Genomic DNA, 19472 nt, shown 5'->3' with positions numbered 1-19472 from the left:
AAGGAGTGGTCTATTACATAGAATATAAGCACAGAAACAGGTCATTCAGCCCAATTAGTTCATGCTGGTGTTTATACTCATGAATTTCCTCCCATTTCATTTACCTCATCTCAACCTTTCAGCATATCTTTCGGTTTCATTTTCTCTCATGTATTTGTCCACTTTCCTTTTCGAAGCATCTAAGCTATTTGCCTCAACCCATTGCTGTAGTAGCGAGTTTCACATTCCAATTACTCTCTGAGTAAAGAAATTTCTTATTATCTGAAAGGATTTATTAGTAACTATCTTCTATTTCTGGCACCTAGTTTTGGATTCTCCCACAAAGTGGAAACATTGGGTGAGATCTTAACTCATTCTAAAAATCCATACACTTGCACAGAGTTAAAATAGGGCCCATTCTCTCCACATCTACCCTGTCCAATCCATTCACAACTTTAAACACCTCTATCAAGTCACCTCTATGTCTTACATTTCAAATGAAAAAAGCCCCAACTTCTTCAATCTATCCCCATAGTTGTAATTTCTCAGGTCTTGTAGTTCTTTTTTGCACCTTCTCCAGTGCTTTGATGTCCTTTTTATAGTATGAAGACCAGAACTGTGCACAGTACTCTTAAGTATGACCTAACCAGGGTCCGATACTGCTCCCCCCAGAAATAAACCCAAGTATTTTGTTAGCATTTTTAATTATTTTGCTGATGTGATGTTGTTTTTAAAAGTTTGTTCATCTGTATCACTAAATCTCTTTGCTCTTCTACCCATTCAGTTTCTTATTTTCTAAGGTGTAGGTAATGTTTCGATTTTTCCTATCAAAGTGCATCACCTCACATTTATCTATGTTAAAATTAATTTACCCACTAAACTGCCCAGTCTGCAAGTTTCCAATGTCTTCTTCTATTATGCTGTATTCAAGAAATGGCGACACATTCTGCGGACTGGTTGCTAAAGCAGCTTGACAACAGACGCCAGTGCCAAAAGCAACAACTCAGCATCACTTGGCAGCTTCACGTGCAGCACTTGTTGCAGAACTTGCCTTTCAAGGATTGGTCTTCACAGCCATCAGCAAAGTTGCAGCAAGAGAAGACACCCCACCTAAATGGAGTGTTTGCTGCATGTCCATCATCTTTTGTAGATGGAAGGATGCCAACCACCGCGTCCCCCACCCCATCCCTTGTATTATGCTGTATTCTTCCTCTTCTCTTACGTGTCAGAGTGTCTCTAGCTCAGATTCCAGTTCAAAGACTCTAAACCAGATTGGCTTGAGGCAGAGACATTGCTTGCAAATGCGGCAGCCTGGGGCAGTCTTTTTTTTAATTCATTCATGAGATGTGGGCGTCACTGGCCAGGCCAGCATTTATTGCCCATCCCTAATTGCCCTAGAGAAGGTGGTGGTGAGCTGCGTTCTTGAACCGCTGCAGTCCATTTGGGGTAGGTATACCCACAGTGCTGTTAGGAAGGGAGTTCCAGGATTTTGACCCAGCAACAGTGAAGGAACGGCGATATAGTTCCAAGTCAGGTTGGTGTGTGACTTGGATGGGAACTTGCAGGTGGTGGCGTTCCCATGCATTTGCTGCTCTTGTCCTTTGAGGTGGTAGAGGTCATGGGTTTGGAAGGTTCTGTCTAAGGAGCCTTGGTGCGTTGCTGCAGTGCATCTTGTAGATGGTACACACTGCTGCCACTGTACGTCAGTGGTGGAGGGAGCGAATGTTTGTGGATGGTGCGCCAATCAAGCGGGCTGCTTTGTTCTGGATGGGGTCGAGCTTCTTGAGTGTTGTTGGAGCTGCACTCATCAGAGAGTATTCCATCACACTCCTGACTTGTGCCTTGTAGATGGTGGACAGGCATTGGGGAGTCAGGAGGTGAGTTACTTGCCACAGGATTCCTAGCCTCTGGCCTGCTCTTGTAGCCACGGTATTTATATGGCTACTCCAGTTCAGTTTCTGGTCAATGGTAGCCCCTAGGATGTTGACAGTGGGGGATTCAGCGATCATATGCCATTGAATGTCAAGGGGAGATGGTTAGATTCTCTCTTGTTGGAGATGGTCACTGCCTGGCACTTGTGTGTCACGAATGCTACTTGCCACTTACCAGCCCAAGCCTAGATATTGTCCAGGTTTTGCTGCATTTCTACATGGACTGCTTCAGTATCTGAGGAGTCGCGAATGGTGCTGAACATTGTGCAATCAGCGAACATCCCCACTTCTGACCTTATGATTGAAGGAAGGTCATTGATGAAGCAGCTGAAGATGGGTGGGCCCAGGACACTACCCTGAGGAACTCCTGCAGTGATGTCCTGGAGCTCAGATGATTGACTTCCAACAACCACAGCAATCTTCCTTTGTGCTAGGTATGACTCAACCAGCAGAGAGTTTTCCCCCCGATTCCCATTGACTCCAGTTTTGCTCGGGCTCCTTGATGCCATACTCAGTCAAATGCTGCCTTGATGTCAAGGGCAGTCACTCTCACCTCACCTCTTGAGTTCAGCTCTTTTGTCCAAGTTTGAACCAAGGCTGTAATGAGGTCAGGAGCTGAGTGGCCCTGGCGGAACCCAAAATGAGCATCACTGAGCAGGTTATTGCTAAGCAAGTGCTGCTTGATGGCACTGTTGATGACACCTTCCATCACTTTACTGATGATTCAGAGTAGACTGATGGGGCGGTAATTGGCCGGGTTAGACTTGTCCTTTGTGTACAGGACATACCTGGGCAATTTTCCACATTGCCGGGCAGATGCTAGTGTTGTAGCTATACTGGAACAGCTTGGCTAGGGGTGCAGTAAGTTCTTGAGCAAAGGTTGTCAGTACTATTGCCGGAATATTGTCAGGGCCCATAGCCTTTGCAGTATCCAGTGCCTTCAGCCGTTTCTTGATATCATGGGGAGTGAATCGAATTGGCTGAAGTCTGGCATCTGTAATGCTGGGGACTTCAGGAGGGGGCCGAGATGGATCATCAACTCGGCACTTCTGGCTCAGGACTGTTGCAAATGCCGCCTTATCTTTCGCACTGATGTGCTGGGCTCCCCATCATTGAGGATGTGGATATTTGTGGAGCCACCTCCTCCAGTTAGTTGTTTAATTGTCCACCACCATTCACGAGTGGATGTGGCAGGACTGCAGAGCTTAGATCTGATCCGTTGGTTATGGGATCGCTTAGCTCTGTCTATTGCATGCTGCTTATGCAGTTTGGCATGCAAGTAGTCCTGGGTTGTTGTTTCACCAGGTTGACACCTCATTTTGAGGTATGCCTGGTGCTGCTCCAAGCGTGCCCTCTGGCACTCTTCATTGAACCAGAGTTGGTCTCCTGGCTTGATGGTAATGGTAGAGTGGGGGATATGCCGGGCCATGAGGTTGCAGATTGTGGTTCAGTACAATTCTGCTGCTGCTGATGGCCCACAGTTCCTCATGGATGCCCAGTTTGCATTGCTAGATCTGTTCAAAATCTATCCCATTTAGCACGGTGATAATGCCACACAACACAATGGAGGGTATCCTCAATGTGAAGGCAGGACTTAGTCTCCACAAGGACTGTGCGGTGGTCACTCCTACCAATACATTCATGGACAGAAGCATCTGCGGCAGGCAGATTGGTGAGGACGAGGTCAAGTATTTTTTTCCCTCGTGTTGGTTCCCCCACAACCTGCCGCAGACCCAGTCCAGCAGCTATGTCCTTTAGTACTCGGCCAGCTCGGTCAGTAGTGGTGCTACCGAGCCACTCTTGGTGATGGACATTGAAGTCCCCCACCCAGAGTACATTTTGTGCCCTTGCCATGCTCAGTGCTTCTTCCAAGTGGTGTTCAACATGGAGGAGTACTGAGTCATCAGCTGAGGGAGGGCAGTGGGTGGTAATCAGTTGGAGTTAATCAGTAGGAGGTTAACTTGCCCATGTTTGACCTGATGCCATGAGACTTCATGGGGTCCGGAGTCGATGTTGAGGACTCCCAGGGCAACTCCCTCCCTACTGTAGACCACTGTCCCACCACCTCTGCTGGGATAGTGATTGCAGTGTTTGGGACATTGTCGTTAAGGTATGATTCCGTGAGTATGACTATGTCAGGCTGTTGCTTGACTAGTCTGTGGGACAGCTCTCCCAACTTGGGCACAAGCCCCCAGATGTTAGTGAGGACGACTTTGCAGGGTCGACAGGGCTGGGTTTGCCGTTGTTGTTTCCGGTGCCTAGGTCGATGCCGGATGGTGCGTCCGGTTTCATTCCTTTTTATTGACTTTGTAGTGGTTAGGTACAACTGAGTGGCTTGCTAGGCCATTTCAGAGGGCACATTGCTGTGCGTCTGGAGTCATATGTAGGCCAGACCTAAGGACATTTCCTTCCCTAAAGGACATTAGTGAACCAGATGGGTTTTTACAACAATCATGGCCATCATTAGACTAGCTTTTAATTCCAGATATATTAATTAAATTCAAATTCCACCTTCTGCTCTGGTGGGATTCGAACCCATGTCTCCAGATGAATACCCTGGATCTCTGAGTTATTAGTCCAGTGATAATACCACTATGCCACCGCCTCCCCCAATGTCTCATACACAAACTTCCATATACCACAATCCTGACACACTGGCTGCACTACAATGTCTTTATAAATTAATTAGTCAATTATCTGTAGCTTATTTTTTCAACTAACTGGCCATTCAGGGTCTGGATTTCTTAAATGGATGATTTAGCTTGATGTTAAATGAGTAATTAATTAGTGATTAATTACGTAGCAATTTATCAACATTTAGCATCTTGAAATGCAATTAGAATTGAATCACTTGGCATGTTCTCCTCTGACTCACACTTACTTGCACGAATATTAAATCTATACTACCATAAACTCAACATTAGCCAAGAAAGATACTAAACACACAAAGGGATGGCTCGGTACTTACTTTAATTTTCTCACGTTCTGCCACTCCTCTCTGTGTGTTATGTCATCAGTGTTGCCATTTGCTCCAGTCCGATTATTTCCTTATTTACTGTGCCCCTTCGTTTACATTACTTAACACCTCCTTCCCAGCTCTGGGAAGTTTTCCCTGATTCCCATTGACTTCAATTTTACTTGGGATCCTTGATGGCACACTCGATCAAATGCTGCCTTGATGTCAAGGGCAGTCATTCTAATGTCACCCTTAGAATTCAACTCTTTTGCCTGTGTTTGGACCAAGGCTATCATGAGGTCTGGAGCCAAGTGGCCCTGGCAGAACCCAAACTGAGCAGTGAGTAAGTTATTACTGAGTAAATGCTGCTTGATAACACTGTCAACGACACTTTCCATCACTTTGCTGATGAAGAGTTAACTGATGGGACAGTAATTGGCAGATTGGATTTGTCCTGCTTTTTGTGGACAGGACATATAGGACAGAAATTTGGGGGCTCTTGTCTGGAATCAAAACCCAAAGACAAATGAGAAATTGGAAGAGGGAAACCAAATTGATCCCTAGCAATCATTTAAAAACTTCAATACACATTTTCTTAATTTTCAGTGTTAGAGTACTAAAATGTCCAAATTTGAGGCCAGAACCTTCCTAGAACAGAGTAAAGTAACTTGGGACAATTTAAAAGCCCTATCTATTGAAGAGTTAAGGAATGTCGCTAGGCAGTTAGGGGCAACTATCTGTCCAAAATCGAGGAAACACAAAATCCTAAAACTTGTGGCCAACCATTTTGAAACTTAAACTGAAGAATGGTAGACAGGCTTAGAACCAAAACAGACAGAATCACATTAGCCAAGATCCAGATAGAGCAGTGGAAACTAGTGCTAGAGTTCCAGGAATGGAGGGAGGAGAGAGCATTTCGGAAGGAAAAGAAAAAGAAAAAGAAAAAAGAAAAAAGGAAAAGGAAAAAAAGAGAGAAAGAGAGAAAGAGAGAAAGAGAGAAAGAGAGAAAGAGAGAAAGAGAGAAAGAGAGAAAGAGAGAAAGAAGAGAAGAGAGAAAGAGAGAAAGAGAGAAAGGAGAAAGAGAGAAAGAAAGAGAGAAAGAGAGAAAGAAAGAGAGAAAGAGAGAAAGAAAGAGAGAAAGAAAGAGAGAAGAAAGAGAAAAGAGAGAAAGAGAGAAAGAGAGAAAGAGAGAAAGAAAGAGAGAGAGAAAGAGAGAAAGAGAGAAAGAAAGAAAGAGAGAAAGAGAGAAAGAAAAGAAAGAGAGAAAGAGAGAAAGAAAGAAAGAGAGAAAGAGAGAAAGAAAGAGAGAAAGAGAGAAAGAAAGAGAGAAAGAGAGAAAGAAAGAGAGAAAGAGAGAAAGAGAGAAAGAGAGAAAGAGAGAAAGAGAGAAAGAAAGAAAGAGAGAAAGAGAGAAAGAAAGAGAGAAAGAAAGAGAGAAAGAGAGAAAGAGAGAAAGAGAGAAAGAGAGAAAGAAAGAGAGAGAGAAAGAGAGAAAGAGAGAAAGAGAGAAAGAAAGAAAGAGAGAAAGAGAGAAAGAAAGAGAGAAGAGAGAAAGAAAGAAAAGAGAAAGAGAGAAAGAAAGAGAGAAAGAGAGAAAGAAAGAGAGAAAGAGAAAGAAGAGAGAAGAGAGAAAGAGAGAAATAAGAGAAAGAGAGAAGAGAAAGAAAGAAAGAAAGAAAGAAAGAAAGAAAGAAAGAAAGAAAGAAAGAAAGAAGAAAGAAAGAAAGAAAGAAAGAAAGAAAGAAAGAAAGAAAGAAGAAAGAAAGAAGAAAGAAGAAGAAAGAAAGAAAGAAAGAAGAAGAAAGAAGAAAGAAAGAAAGAAAGAAAGAAAAGAAAGAAAGAAAGAAAGAAAGAAAGAAGAAAGAAAGAAAGAAATAAAGAAAGAAAGAAAGAAAAGAAAGAAAGAAAGAAAGAAAGAAAGAAAGAAAGAAAGAAAGAAAGAAAAGAAAGAAAGAAAGAAAGAAAGAAAGAAAGAAAGAAAGAAAGAAAGAAAGAAAGAACTTTCCAGAAGAAGGAGAAGGAGAAAAAAGGGAGTTAATGCAGCTCGAACCAACTAGGGGAAGACCCAATGTACCCAGTAAAGGCACCAATAGTGAGGGAACTGACCCGAGCTCAGGACCAAGTGCAGAGCTCTTAACGTTCTCCCAGTTGATACCGAAGTTCAATGAGGGGGATGTGGAAGCATTTTTATCTCTTTTGAAAAGCTTGCGAAATAGTTGAAGTGGCCAGCAGAGGGCTGAACCCCGCTATTGCAAAGAAAACTAACAGGAAAAGCTCATGAGGTTTATTCATTGTTGCCTGATGAGAGTTCATCAGACTATGAAATGACCAAAAATGCTATCTCGAGCGCATATGAGCTGGTACCAGAGGCGTACCCCCAAAAATTCTGATCCCTCTGAAAGCAGCCTGAACAAACTTACATCAAGTTCAAAAGAGTTAAGCAATTCGCTTTTGACTGATGGACATGGACACTTAAGATAGAGCCCACCTATGAAAACCTCAGATGTGATCCTTCACAAAAGAGTTCAAAAACCCACTTCCCCTTTCCATTAAAACCCACGTGGAGGAACAAAAGGTTCCAAGAGCCAGACAGGCAGCAATCCTGGCTTGTCCACAAGCCCTTGCCCCAAGGGAAACCCTTCCCTAGTCACCTCTAAAATCCTGAAAAGGATTGAAAGCAGGAGGATGATAGCAACCTGAAAAGTTACGGGCGACAAGGGAAAGCTGGAAACACAGGGGGCCTTACTCAAGCTAAAAAGGATGGTGCTGAGAGCAGGAGTGATGCTTGGAAGCCTGTGTGTTTTCATTGTGACAAGGCAGGTCACCTTCGATCTGACTACAGGACGTTACGGGGAAAGCCTGTAGGATTAATCAGTGTACACCAGACCAGTGCAGGAAAAGGGGCCCAGATGGAAAGCGCAGATGAGGCTGCCACTTTACGTGCGGCAGTAAGACCCAGTAAACCTACCACTGTGAGTGCAGGAGAACTTAACAAAATCCCTGAGAGTTACGAGAATTTTGTGTCCAAAGGAAAAAAGTGACCCCATAGCCGTCGAGTGAGACAAACAAGTCCACAGTCATACTTAGGGATACAGGGGCCACCTAATCCCTTCTGCTGGGAAAAGACATTACCGTTCCCCAGAGAGTGCATTCAATGCTAAAGTAAATGGTATCGGAGGAAAGTATATGCCCATGCCCACCCTCCAGGTGCACCTGGAGTGCAACCTTGTATTAGGATCGGTAACCGTGGCAATTGTCCCCAGTTTGCCGGTGGACAGGGTCAACCTGCTCCTGGGTAATGATCTGGCAGAGGCGAAGCTGGTAGCTGCCCCAGTGGTTTTAGAGAGACCAAATGAGGTCAGGGAGACAGAGCAGTTACAGGAGAAGGTCCCTGGCATTTTCCACTACTGTGTGGTAACCCAGTCCACAGCCAAACAAACTCCATCAGAGGAGGCTTAACTGGCACTGCAGATGGATGACCCGACTGTCTAGTTATCCAAAGCCTTCTTTGGGAAGTTAGAGGACCCGGTGGATGGATTAAACAGGTCTTCCCTAGTCGAGGATCAGCAAGGTGACACAGGGTTTAAAAAGTTAACACAGACTGCCTAAATTGAAGCTGAAGCAGAGGGAGTTCCAGAGTGCTATTATTTAAAGAATGCGTTGATGAGGAAGTGGAGACCTCCTCACAGACCTGCAAACGAAGAGTGGACAGTGGTTCACCAGATAGTGGTGCTGCCGAGGTACCGTAAGGAAATATTGAGAATAGCCCACAAAATTCCAATGGCTGGACATGTCGGTATCCGAAAAACCCAAGCCTGCATAAGACAGCATTTTCACTGGCCACAACTCCACATGGATGTGGTGGAGTTCTGTAAAACTTGCAATACATGGCAGGTTGTGGGGAAGTCCCAAACTGCAATTAAAACCTGCACCCCTAATTTCCAGAACAACTTTTGGGGAACCATTCAGCAGAATGCTGGTGTGGGATCCCTGCTGAAAACAAAAGGGGGTTACCAATACCTTCTCAACATTATGGATGTGGCTAACTGATTCCCAGAGGCCATCCCCCTAAGAACTATCTCCGTCAAGGTAATGGTGGAAGAGTTAACCCAATTCTTTACCCGATATGGGCTGCCTGCCAAGATCCAGACAGATCAGGACACGAAGTTCATGTCTGGTATTTTTCAAAAAGGTGATGGGTAATCTGGGTATAACCAAGCTAAAGTCCTCAGCCTACCACCCACAGTCACAAGAGGCTTTGGAACAGTCCCACCAGACCCTAAAGACAATGATCAAGGCATACTGCTATGAGTACCCCCATAACTGGGACAAAGGGCTGGGATTTCTTCTATTTGCTCCCAGAGACTTACCCAATGAGTCCAATGGCTTTAGTCCTTTTGAATTAGTTTATGCGCACAAGGTGAAAGGCCCTCTTAAGCAATGAGAGTTTTTTTTTTAAGGACACAGGGTCGAACCTACGAACTTTCCCTGTAAGACTACATCTCCATGTTCTGGGAGCGTCTCATGAGAGCCTTTGCGGTGGCTCAGAAATACCTAAAGACCTCCCAGACAGCTATGAAAAGGCAGGCGGATAAACATGCCAAGGCCAGAACATTTTGACCCAGAGATCATGTGTTAGTGCTGCTACCAATAGAGGGAGAACCACTGAAAGCCCGGTTCAGTGGTCCGTAAAGAGTAGTAAAGAGAATTAGCAAGGTGACTTATATAATTGACACCCCAGATTGTAGGAAAAGGCAAAAGCTGTGCCACATCAATATGTTAAAATGGTATCACAGCCGGGAAGGGGACAAACAAGCACAGGTCTGTCAGGCAGTCAGGAAAGAGGAGGACAAAAGGGACAGCAAGGACAAGTTTGAAGGAGGCTTGGAGGATTCCCAAATCAAATCCCTACCCTCCAGTTAGCTTCCACTGAAATGTTAGGGAAATTAGACACCATACTCTCCTATTTAAATGCAGAACAAAGAGGAATCCTAAACAAGGCTGCTCACAGCATTTAAAGAGGTCTGCAGGGACAAAAGAGGGTGCACAACTCTAACCCTACATGATGTGAATGTAGGAGAGACCCCTCCCATAAGATAAAATCCCTATCACCTAGGCCCCAGGAAACTGACCCAGGTTCAAGAGGAAATTCAGTATGTGCTGGAGCACAAGCTGATTGAGCCCAGTCAGAGCAGTTGGTGTTCCCCAATTGTGCTGTTGCCCAAGCCCAAGCCCAATGGCTCAACAAGACTCTGCATTGATTACAGGAAGGTTAATGTGGTGACCAGAACTGATTCCTACCCAATTCACCACCTGGAAGACTCTACAGAGAGAGTAGGAAATGCCACCTACATAACCAAAATAGACTTGTTGAAAGGATACTGGCAGGTTCCCTTAACCACCCGTGTTAAGGAGATCTCAGCTTTTGCCAGCCCAGACGACTTATTCCAAAGTCAAGTGATGCCCTTTGGTTTAAGAAATGCCCCAGAAACCTTCCAAAAGCTGATGAACCAGGTAGTGGCTGGCCTACCCAACTGTATAGTGTACCTGGATGATCTGTTAGCGTACAGTGTCACCTGGGGGACCACCTAGACCACTTAGAATCCCTCTTCCGAAGGTTACAGTTGGCTAACCTAGCGGTAAACTTTGCAAGGAGCAACTTTGCTAAAGCTCAAGTAACCTACCTCGGATATGTTGTGGGTCTAGGGCAGGTGCTGTCCAGAGCAGCGAAGGTACAAGCACTGATGGATTTTCCCATCACTATAACCGACAGGGAAATAAAATCATTTTGGGGGATGTGTGGGTTTTACTGCAAGTTTGTCCCAAACTTCAGAACTACAGTTGCCCCACTGACAAACTTACTACAGAAAAGAGCAACGGTCAATTTATTGGGAGGTGCTAAACAGCTTTCGAGAGGCTGAAAGCCAACTTAACCAACAAACCGGTACTGACAGCTCTAAACTTTAATAAACCATTTAAAGGGACAGTTGATGCTAGTGACCCAGGGGTAGGTGCCTTACTGCTCCAAGATGATGAGTCAGGCATTGAGACCCCAGTTGGGTACTTCTCCAAAAAATTAAACCAACATCAAAGGAAATACTCCACTGTGGAACAGGAAGCTCTGGAAATGTTGCTAGCTCTCCAGCATTTGAGGTCTATGTCCAAAATGGATATCGGGATACCATTGTCTATACTGACCACAATCCTTTAACATTTATGGAGAAATTCAAAACCCAGAATGCAAGGCTATTTTGATGGAGCCTGGTTTTACAACCTTACCACCTAAAAATTATCCACTTTGCAGAAAAAAACAATGTGATAGCCAATGCTTTATCCAGAGTCCAACTCAACACAGAATAATCCCAGATGTAAATCTCACACTGCTCTGGTTTAGTTGAGAAGTGAGTGTTTGAAGATGAACGTGTGTGTACAGTTTCTTATTTTATTTACAACCTTATAATGAAATGCTCCAGTCATCACATCTCATTCCACGTGGTGTGATGTGGAGGTGTCACAAACACAGGCATGCCAAATGATGATTTTTTAATCCATCGGCTGGAAACCCAAATTAAATTTTTAAAAAAGGAAAAGACAACAGACCAAAAGGTGACTGCCAGCAGCTAACATGGACACTGAAATTTGCATCAAAATCCCCCCACATTCCAATGCATCGAGAGGGAGTCGAATTATCTGGCCAATCCCCTCCAGAACAATGACTTGGGAAGCTTGGAGTGAATCACCTGGCTAGTCTCCATTAACAAGACATTTAAAGGCGCAGTGGTTAGCACCGCAGCCTCACAGCTCCAGGGACCCGGGTTCAATTCTGGGTGCTGCCTGTGTGGAGTTTGCAAGTTCTCCCTGTATCTGCGTGGGTTTTCTCCGGGTGCTCCGGTTTCCTCCCACAAGCCAAAAGCCTTGCAGGTTGGTAGGTAAATTGGCCATTATAAATTGCCCCTAGTATAGGTAGGTGGTAGGGAAATATAAGAACAGGTGGGGATGTGGTAGGAATATGGGATTAGTGTAGGATTAGTATAAATGGGTGGTTGATGGTTGGCACAGACTCGGTGGGCCGAAGGGCCTGTTTCAGTGCTGTATCTCTAAACGTAAACGTAAATTTGGGACTTTAAACTGGTGGAGACGAAATATTCAAAGGTAATCACTCGAACAATTAACTAATTAAGTTACAAGTGGAAATGGACACTGATCCATCATGTGACAGGCCCACCATCTGTGTGCTTTAAGCTGGGTTTTCTCTCTCTGCAGCAGACAAGCAACTGGACTGAACAGAGGAGACCCAAGTGGGGTCCTTCCATCTTTCTCCAGTCAAACTCCGAATCTGTGCACCTCGACAAGCCAGAAGCCTGAGGACCGAGTTCATGCGGAAGAAAACCGAGTCACCAACCTCCACAGGCTGTGAGCGAGCGTGAAGCTCGAGTGAGCGAGCGAGAAGCTCGAGTGAGCGCGCGAGCGCGAACCTTGAGCGAGCGAGAACCTCGAGTTAGTGAGTGTGCGAGCATGAACCTCAAGTTAGTGAGTGAGCGTGTACCACGAGCAAGCGTGAACCTCGAGCGAGAGAGAACCTCGTGCGAGAACCACGAGCGAGCGAGAACCTCGAGTGAGTGAGTGTGTGAGCGAGCGAGCGAGACAAAGTTCGAGTGTTGTTTATAATTTTTACTTAGATCGGTTTAAACACCAGGTTAAACTCAAGAAAACCTGTCCGATTGGTTCTGTTTTGATCACAGCATGTAATTATCTAAATACTCACTAAATTGGCAAGCACATTCACTTTAAAAGAAGAAAAATACCCTGTTGCAACCAAACAAGGAGAGTGACAAGAGGGATGCCCTTCGACCCCTCCTCACCTGATTGTAACAGATGATACAAATTATGGACTAAATCTGAAGAGTTATAAAAACTAATATTGTCTTTAAAAAAAAAAAGAACCTTTATTTTGCATTTTACAGGTATTTCTATGGCCGCAAACGAGACTCCAAGATGGTATGTTGCCTCCCAGGTGCTAGGGTCAAAGATGTCTCAGAGCGACTGCAGGACATTCTGAAGGGGGAGGGTGAACAGCCAGAGGCCGTAGTACATATTGGTACCAATGACATAGAAAAAGGGATGAGGTTCTGCCAGATGAATTTAAGGAGTTAGGTGCTAAATTAAAAAGGACCTCAAAAAGGTAGTAATCTCAGGATTACTTCCTATGCCACGTGTTAGTCAGTATAGGAACAAGAGAATAGACCAGAAGAATGCGTGGCTGGAGAAATGGTGCAGGAGGGAGGGATTTAGATTCTTGGGACATCGGGACCAGTTGTGGGGAAGGTGGGATCTGTACAAGCGGGACGGGTTACACCCAGGCTGAAACGGAACCGATGTCATCGCAGGGGCGTTTGCTGGTGCTGTTGGGGAGGATTTAAACTAGAATGGCAAGAGGATGGGAACCTGAATGGGGAGACTGAGGAGGAGGAAACGAGGATAGAAACAAAAGACAGGAAACAAAAACATAAAAGTGGAAGGCATAGAAATCAAGGGCAAGAAACAAATAGGGCCATTGTGCGAAATCATGCTAAGATGACTAAGAATGTTAAAAAGCCAAGCCTAAAAGGCATGGTCTCTCAATGCGCGGAGTATTCGCAAAAGGTAGGCGAATTAACCACACAAATAGATGTAAATGGATGATATAGTTGTGCTTACGGAGACATGGCTGTAAGGTGACCAAGGATGGGAACTGAACATCCAAGGGTATTCAAAATTTAGGAATTACAGACAAAAGGGGAAAGGAGGTGGAGTAGCGTTGTTAGTAGAAGAGCAAATCAATAGTGAGAAAGGATATAGCTCCGAGAATCCTGATGTGGAATCTGTATGGGTGGAGCTAAGAAACACCAAGGGGAGGAAAACATGGTGGGGGCCGTATATAGACCCCTAAACAGCAGTGGTGATGTAGAGGATGGCATTAAACAGGAAATCAGAGATGCATGCAATAAGGGTGCAACTGTAATTATGGGTGACTTTCATCTACATATAGATTGGGCAAACCAAAATAGCAATAATACTGTAGAGGAGGAATTCCTGAAGTGCGCATGTGATGGTTTTTTGGACCAATATGTTGAGGAACCAACTAGAGAACAGGCCATCCTAGACCTGGGTATTGTGTTTTGAGAAACGATTAATTAACAATCTTGTTGGGCGGGGTCCCTTGGGGAAGAGCAACCATAACATGATTGAATTCTTCATTAAGATGGAGAGTGAGACTAGGGTCCCGAATCTAAAGGAAACTATGAAGGTATGAGGTGCAAGTTGGCTATGATAGATTGGGGAACATTACTTAAAGGGTTGATGGTGGATAGGCAATGGCTAGCATTTAAAAGAACACATGGATGAATTACAACAATTGTTCATTCCTGTCTGGTGCAAAAATAAAACAGGAAGGGTGGCTCAACCGTGGTTTACAAAAAATATTAGGGATAGTATTAGATCCAAGGAGGAGAAATGTAGAATGACCAGAACAAGCAGAAAACCTGAGGATTGGGAGCAGTTTAGAATTCAGCAAAGGAGGACAAAGGGATTGATTAAGAAGGGGAAAATAGAGTATGAGTAATAACTTGCAAAGAACATCAAATCTGACTGTAAAAGCTTCTATAGATGTGAAGAGAAAAAGATTAGTGAAGACAAATGTGGGTCCCTTACAGTCCAAAACGGGGGAAATTTATAATGGGGAACAAAGAAATGGCAGGCCAATTAAATACATACTTTGGTTCTGTCTTTCACAAAGGAAAACACATATTACCTCCCAGAAATGTTGGGGAACATAGGGTCTAGTGAGAAGGAGGAACTGTATGAAATCAGGATTAGTAGGGAAATGGTGTTCGGGAAATTTATGGGATTGAAGGCCGATAAATCCCCAGGGCCTGATAATCTACGTCCCAGAGTACTTAAGGAAGTGGCCCTAGAAATAGTAGATGCATTGCTGGTCATTTTTCAAAATTCTATAGACTCTGGAACAGTTCCAATGGATTGAAGTATATTCAAGAAAGAGTTAGATATAGTTCTTAGGGCTAATGGGATCAAGGGATACGAGAAGAAAGCAGGAACAGGTTACTGAGTTTGGATGATCAGACATGATCGTATTGAATGGCGGAGCATGCTCGAAGGGCCGAAGAGCCTACTCCTGCTCCTATTTTTCTATGTGTCTATGTTTGTAAAGTGAACAATGGTCCAAAATGGCCAAGGGAAAAAAGGGATTGGCCTTTGTATATTCAAACTGCCTGACAAGGACAAAAAGGAAATTCTTCAATGCTAAGAGGTGTTAACTATACCCATCCTAAAACATTCCAGAATTGAATGTCTTCTTATGTAGAAAAGGTTGAATTGCCACGTCCTGGGTCATTGTGTGATCACCATGGGGAGGAGACCACAATGTACCCTATCAAGAGGGGAAAAATAACACATTTTTACCTTAAGAAAAGCAGCCTAGAGAGATATACTGGCAGAAACAGAAAGAAAAGCAGCATCCAGAAACTTGCTTCCAGAAAACCAGAAGGCATGTGCCTGCTGTAGGATCCTACATCTACACTAGACAGCAATGAACAAGAGATGATCCACCGTCTTAAGCTGAACTTTCAACCAATAGAGAAATCTACAATCACCAGGGGCCTGCAACCCTCAAGAACTCTATTTCCAAGAGAATTCAACAGGTTAATCGTGACCTCCCCCCACCCCCATTTAAAAATCACTTTCCCCTTTTTCCCCTCTACTTGTCTCTTCTCGTGTGTGTGCGTGCACGCAGCAAATTTGTGAGTGTTTGCGGTTGTGACAATTTCAGAATAAGGCGTATCAATCAATAAACAACTGACTTTCTGTTTTTAAACCTACAAGAAAACCTGTTGTCTGTTTATTTGACAAATAAAACACCAAGGGGTTAAACCCTAATAACACACACTTGCTGAGGTTAGGTGGGGGGTCGAACAGTGGGAACCACCCACATCTCACCAAGTGGCCATAACAACAATTTCACATTCACTTCAGAAAATTAACCATCAGTCAATGGGCTGATGTTAGCTGCAGTCACATTTAGAACTGGGCAGTCTCACCTTGATTTTGCAGCGTCCTACATTAAAAGGACAGATTTGGACAAGGAATTCCAATGCAGTCAGAGTTGTACAAACGGCTAACAAGATTCCAAGAGACTGAGAAAATAAAGCTAGATTTTTTTTTTTCCTGTTGGTGTATTTACAGTCGAATATATAGGAAAACAGAATGAAAATTCAGAGTGAGTGTAATGCAGAGCAAGAGATTGATAATGGAAGTAAGGACTGTGCAAGTTATGGTAATACAACAAAAGTGATTTGTTATACACTTTTTTCTGATACTTTTTTTTTTAAAAGATCTAAAAAACAAATATTCAATTTTGCAGGATCAGTAGGCTTCAGCTTAGTTTGTGCTTCAGCAGTAAGCTTCATTTTAGTAGTGTACTGGATAGCAGTCTGACCAACTGGACCAAACCAGATGAACAAACTCTTGAATCTATGTGTCAAACTAATACACATATATAGATAAGAGAAAGTAATAATCACTCAAAAGTGCATCACATCTTTAGTTTATATCCAACAAAATAAAAAATTTGGCCCAGTACAATAAATAGTGACAATCTGAAAGGGCAGTTTAATAAATTTCCTAAGGGGAACAAATAGATAAAACTATGAAATTTTTTTGTGAATCCCAAAAGTAACCAATTAAAGCTGCAAGCAAGTGAAGCAGGAGTATATTCACTATGAATTAACACAACTTCGAATGGTTTCTCTGCTTTATTGTGCTGTTGTGATTTTTTTTGTACATACCTTGTAGGTTCAGTGATTGGCACCTCCTCTTCAGAGCTGATTTCTATAGGAAACATGTCTTCATTCTCCGAAGTATCACCATTATCATCTCTTTTTACACTGTCCACTCTCGACTTGCGTCTCCTTTTCCTTCTTTTCTTCACAAAGCTGCTACTCATTTGGTTCTCTGGAGAGGCCTGGGTAACATGAATAGCTATTGAGGTTTGCGTGGATCCAGTAGATGATAAATTTCGCTGTCTATCAAGTAAACTATTCGCCACTGTTCCTTCATTTCGTGCAGCACCTTCTGACGTAATGATAGGTGAAGTAGCCAGGTGTAAAGGAACATTTACCTAGAATCAAATAAATAAAATGTTTCACTTGCACCCGATCTGAACTAGTACAGCAATCAAAAATAAAAATTCATGACTTTTGTCATTAATATACGACTGACTGACTTTGGATCCTCTGAACATTAAAGAATTTTCCAAAGGATTACACAAGGTGTGCATATCATTGTTAAACCCATCTAGTTAATGCAAGTATGGCACATTGATATTGAAGTATGTTTTCTTAGGCGTATGAAGAAAAAGCACTTTACTCGTCACTGGTCCATAGCAACTGTTTAATAGGTGTTAACTGTGGCTCTGTTGGTAGCACACTTGCCTCGGAGTCAGAACGTTGTGGGTTCAAGTCCCATTCCAGGACTTGAACACAAAAATCAATGCTGACACATCAGTTTAGTACTGAAGGAGTGCTGCACTGTTGGAGGTGCTGTCTTCTGGATGAGACCTTAAACCACGGCCCCTTCTGTCCTCTCAGGAGGATGTAAAACATCCCATGGCACTATTTCAAAGGAGAGCAGGGGAGTTATCCCCAGTGTCCTGGCCAATATTTGTCCCTCAACCAACATCACAAAAAAGCTTATCTGGTCATTATCACATTGCTATTTGAGAGTTCGTTGTATGCAAATTGGCTGCCGCATTTCCTACATTACAACACAGTAATTACACTTCAAAAGTGTAAGCACTTTGGGAGGTCCAGTGGTTGTGAAAAGCACTATAGAAATGCAAGTCTTTTTATATAATTTCTTTTCTTTAACTTAACAGGGAAGCAAATATACCCTGGTAATCCCTCATTCACTCCAGTTAGTCAATGCTCCCTGTGGACAGCAACACTCCACTTGCCTCCAAAACTTGCAGTGCCATTACCCAGGCCTAGAATCACTATAAGTACACACAATGATTCTTCTCTCCAAATTTCATTGAGAACAGGGACACCAGGGAGCATGATCTAAACGTACACGTTAAATCTTTTATCATTGTGAATATACAAAGCATAAAATTGGACTTGCTGATTAATACAGGCAATTTTCCAGTCACGGTGACATGAAACACACTGGATTCCAGGGCATCATGACAGCTCCAGCTGTTACACTGGAGCCAAGATAATTGAATACAAAACAACCAGACGGGAGAGGAGTAGATTAATAATAACTTTCAAAATTAATTGCATATATACTTGAAAAGGAAATTTTGTAGGGCTATAGGGAAAAGAGGAGTGGGACGAATTAGCTAGCTCTTTCAAAAGGGCTGGTACAGGCACGATAGGCTGAATGGTCTCCTTCTGCACAGTATGATTCTATACTCTATCACAGCCACCTTTTTGGAAGGACTCCAGTGGAGCCGCAGCAGCAAATTAGAGTGATCCTCAGGTTGCTAAAGGAGTGCATTATGGCTTTCGTGCCAAATGTAACATTGGTATTCATTTTAGATAACACTCGTAGCCAAAGACAGAAAACATAAATGTTAATCAAGAATGCATCTATCACTCAATATTTCATACTAAACTCATACTGCAAGAAAATTACTTACAGTACTCATTTTCAGGTTAGCAAATCACAATTTTCTGGGAAAGTTCAATTGCCTCACAGCAATGGTTATGTAACTTCACAATTTCATAACAGCGGAACTGTTAGTGTAACCATGACTTGTGAATACTGCCGCTGTAGCCTGCCATCTTATCACATGACAGACCTGCATTCATCAGTCCAATGTTTATTATGGTATTTGTTTATGGATAATAACAGAAACTACAGCCAAGGTGATTCACAGCTGAGTAAACAGTTATAAGTGAATGAATATTGCTATGTCTTTACATTACTTTTGTGTTTCTCCATATAGGTGTTCAGGGTGTTTGAGTAATTATTTTTCAATAGTAAAGTGAATTATTAGACATATTACTACCTCTAGCTTTATGAGTCTGTTTAAAGGGTAAGGACGTATTCAATAATGACAAAATATGTCTTCATAATTACATAAAACAACAGTTGTGCTAGAGTGGGTCAGAGCATGGGTGGCCAGCCTGTGGCCTCAGTGACACATGCACCCCTTAAACCCTGCCAATCTGGACCTTGAAGGATTTGTAGTTCTTAATTCCTGGTACATCCTGTTGAATTTCATGGGCCTAGAGATTTCAAGAGGGCTGTTTTGACCCTGCTTCTTGCTTGGTGTTTTAACCCTAAATCAGAATGCCAAGAATCAATAAGATCAGCAACCTGAACATTGGAACATGGAGTTAAACTTTATACCCAGCCCTGAGGCTCTGCAGTTTCCGCCTATGCTACCCACGAAGCCAAAACCGTGGCAATCTCTAGTTACAGGACCAAGTTCTTAAAGTTTCATCCCGTCAATCTGGATTGGATCTGAATCCAGGTCCCAGAGATGAAAGATCAGCATCTAGTCGATTACACTGCCCAGTCCACTGTTAATTCTTCTTGATATTTGT

The 19472-nt window shown here is 43.2% G+C and overlaps 1 protein-coding gene across 1 annotated transcript in view; it reads right to left on the bottom strand.

Moving 5' to 3' along the window:
• Positions 1-19472, bottom strand: part of lpin1a (lipin 1a) — a 117101-nt gene that overhangs the window by 73057 nt on the left and 24572 nt on the right. The window contains exon 4 of the mRNA XM_068022705.1: positions 16707-17038. Coding sequence (XP_067878806.1) covers positions 16707-17038 — 332 coding nt within the window. The remainder of the gene's footprint in view (positions 1-16706; positions 17039-19472) is intronic.

This window comes from Heterodontus francisci, chromosome 3, assembly GCF_036365525.1.
Source record: "Heterodontus francisci isolate sHetFra1 chromosome 3, sHetFra1.hap1, whole genome shotgun sequence".
Lineage (NCBI taxonomy): Eukaryota > Metazoa > Chordata > Chondrichthyes > Heterodontiformes > Heterodontidae > Heterodontus > Heterodontus francisci.
The sequence above is the reverse complement of the archived record's forward strand: the minus strand, read 5'-3'. Positions and strand labels throughout refer to the sequence as shown.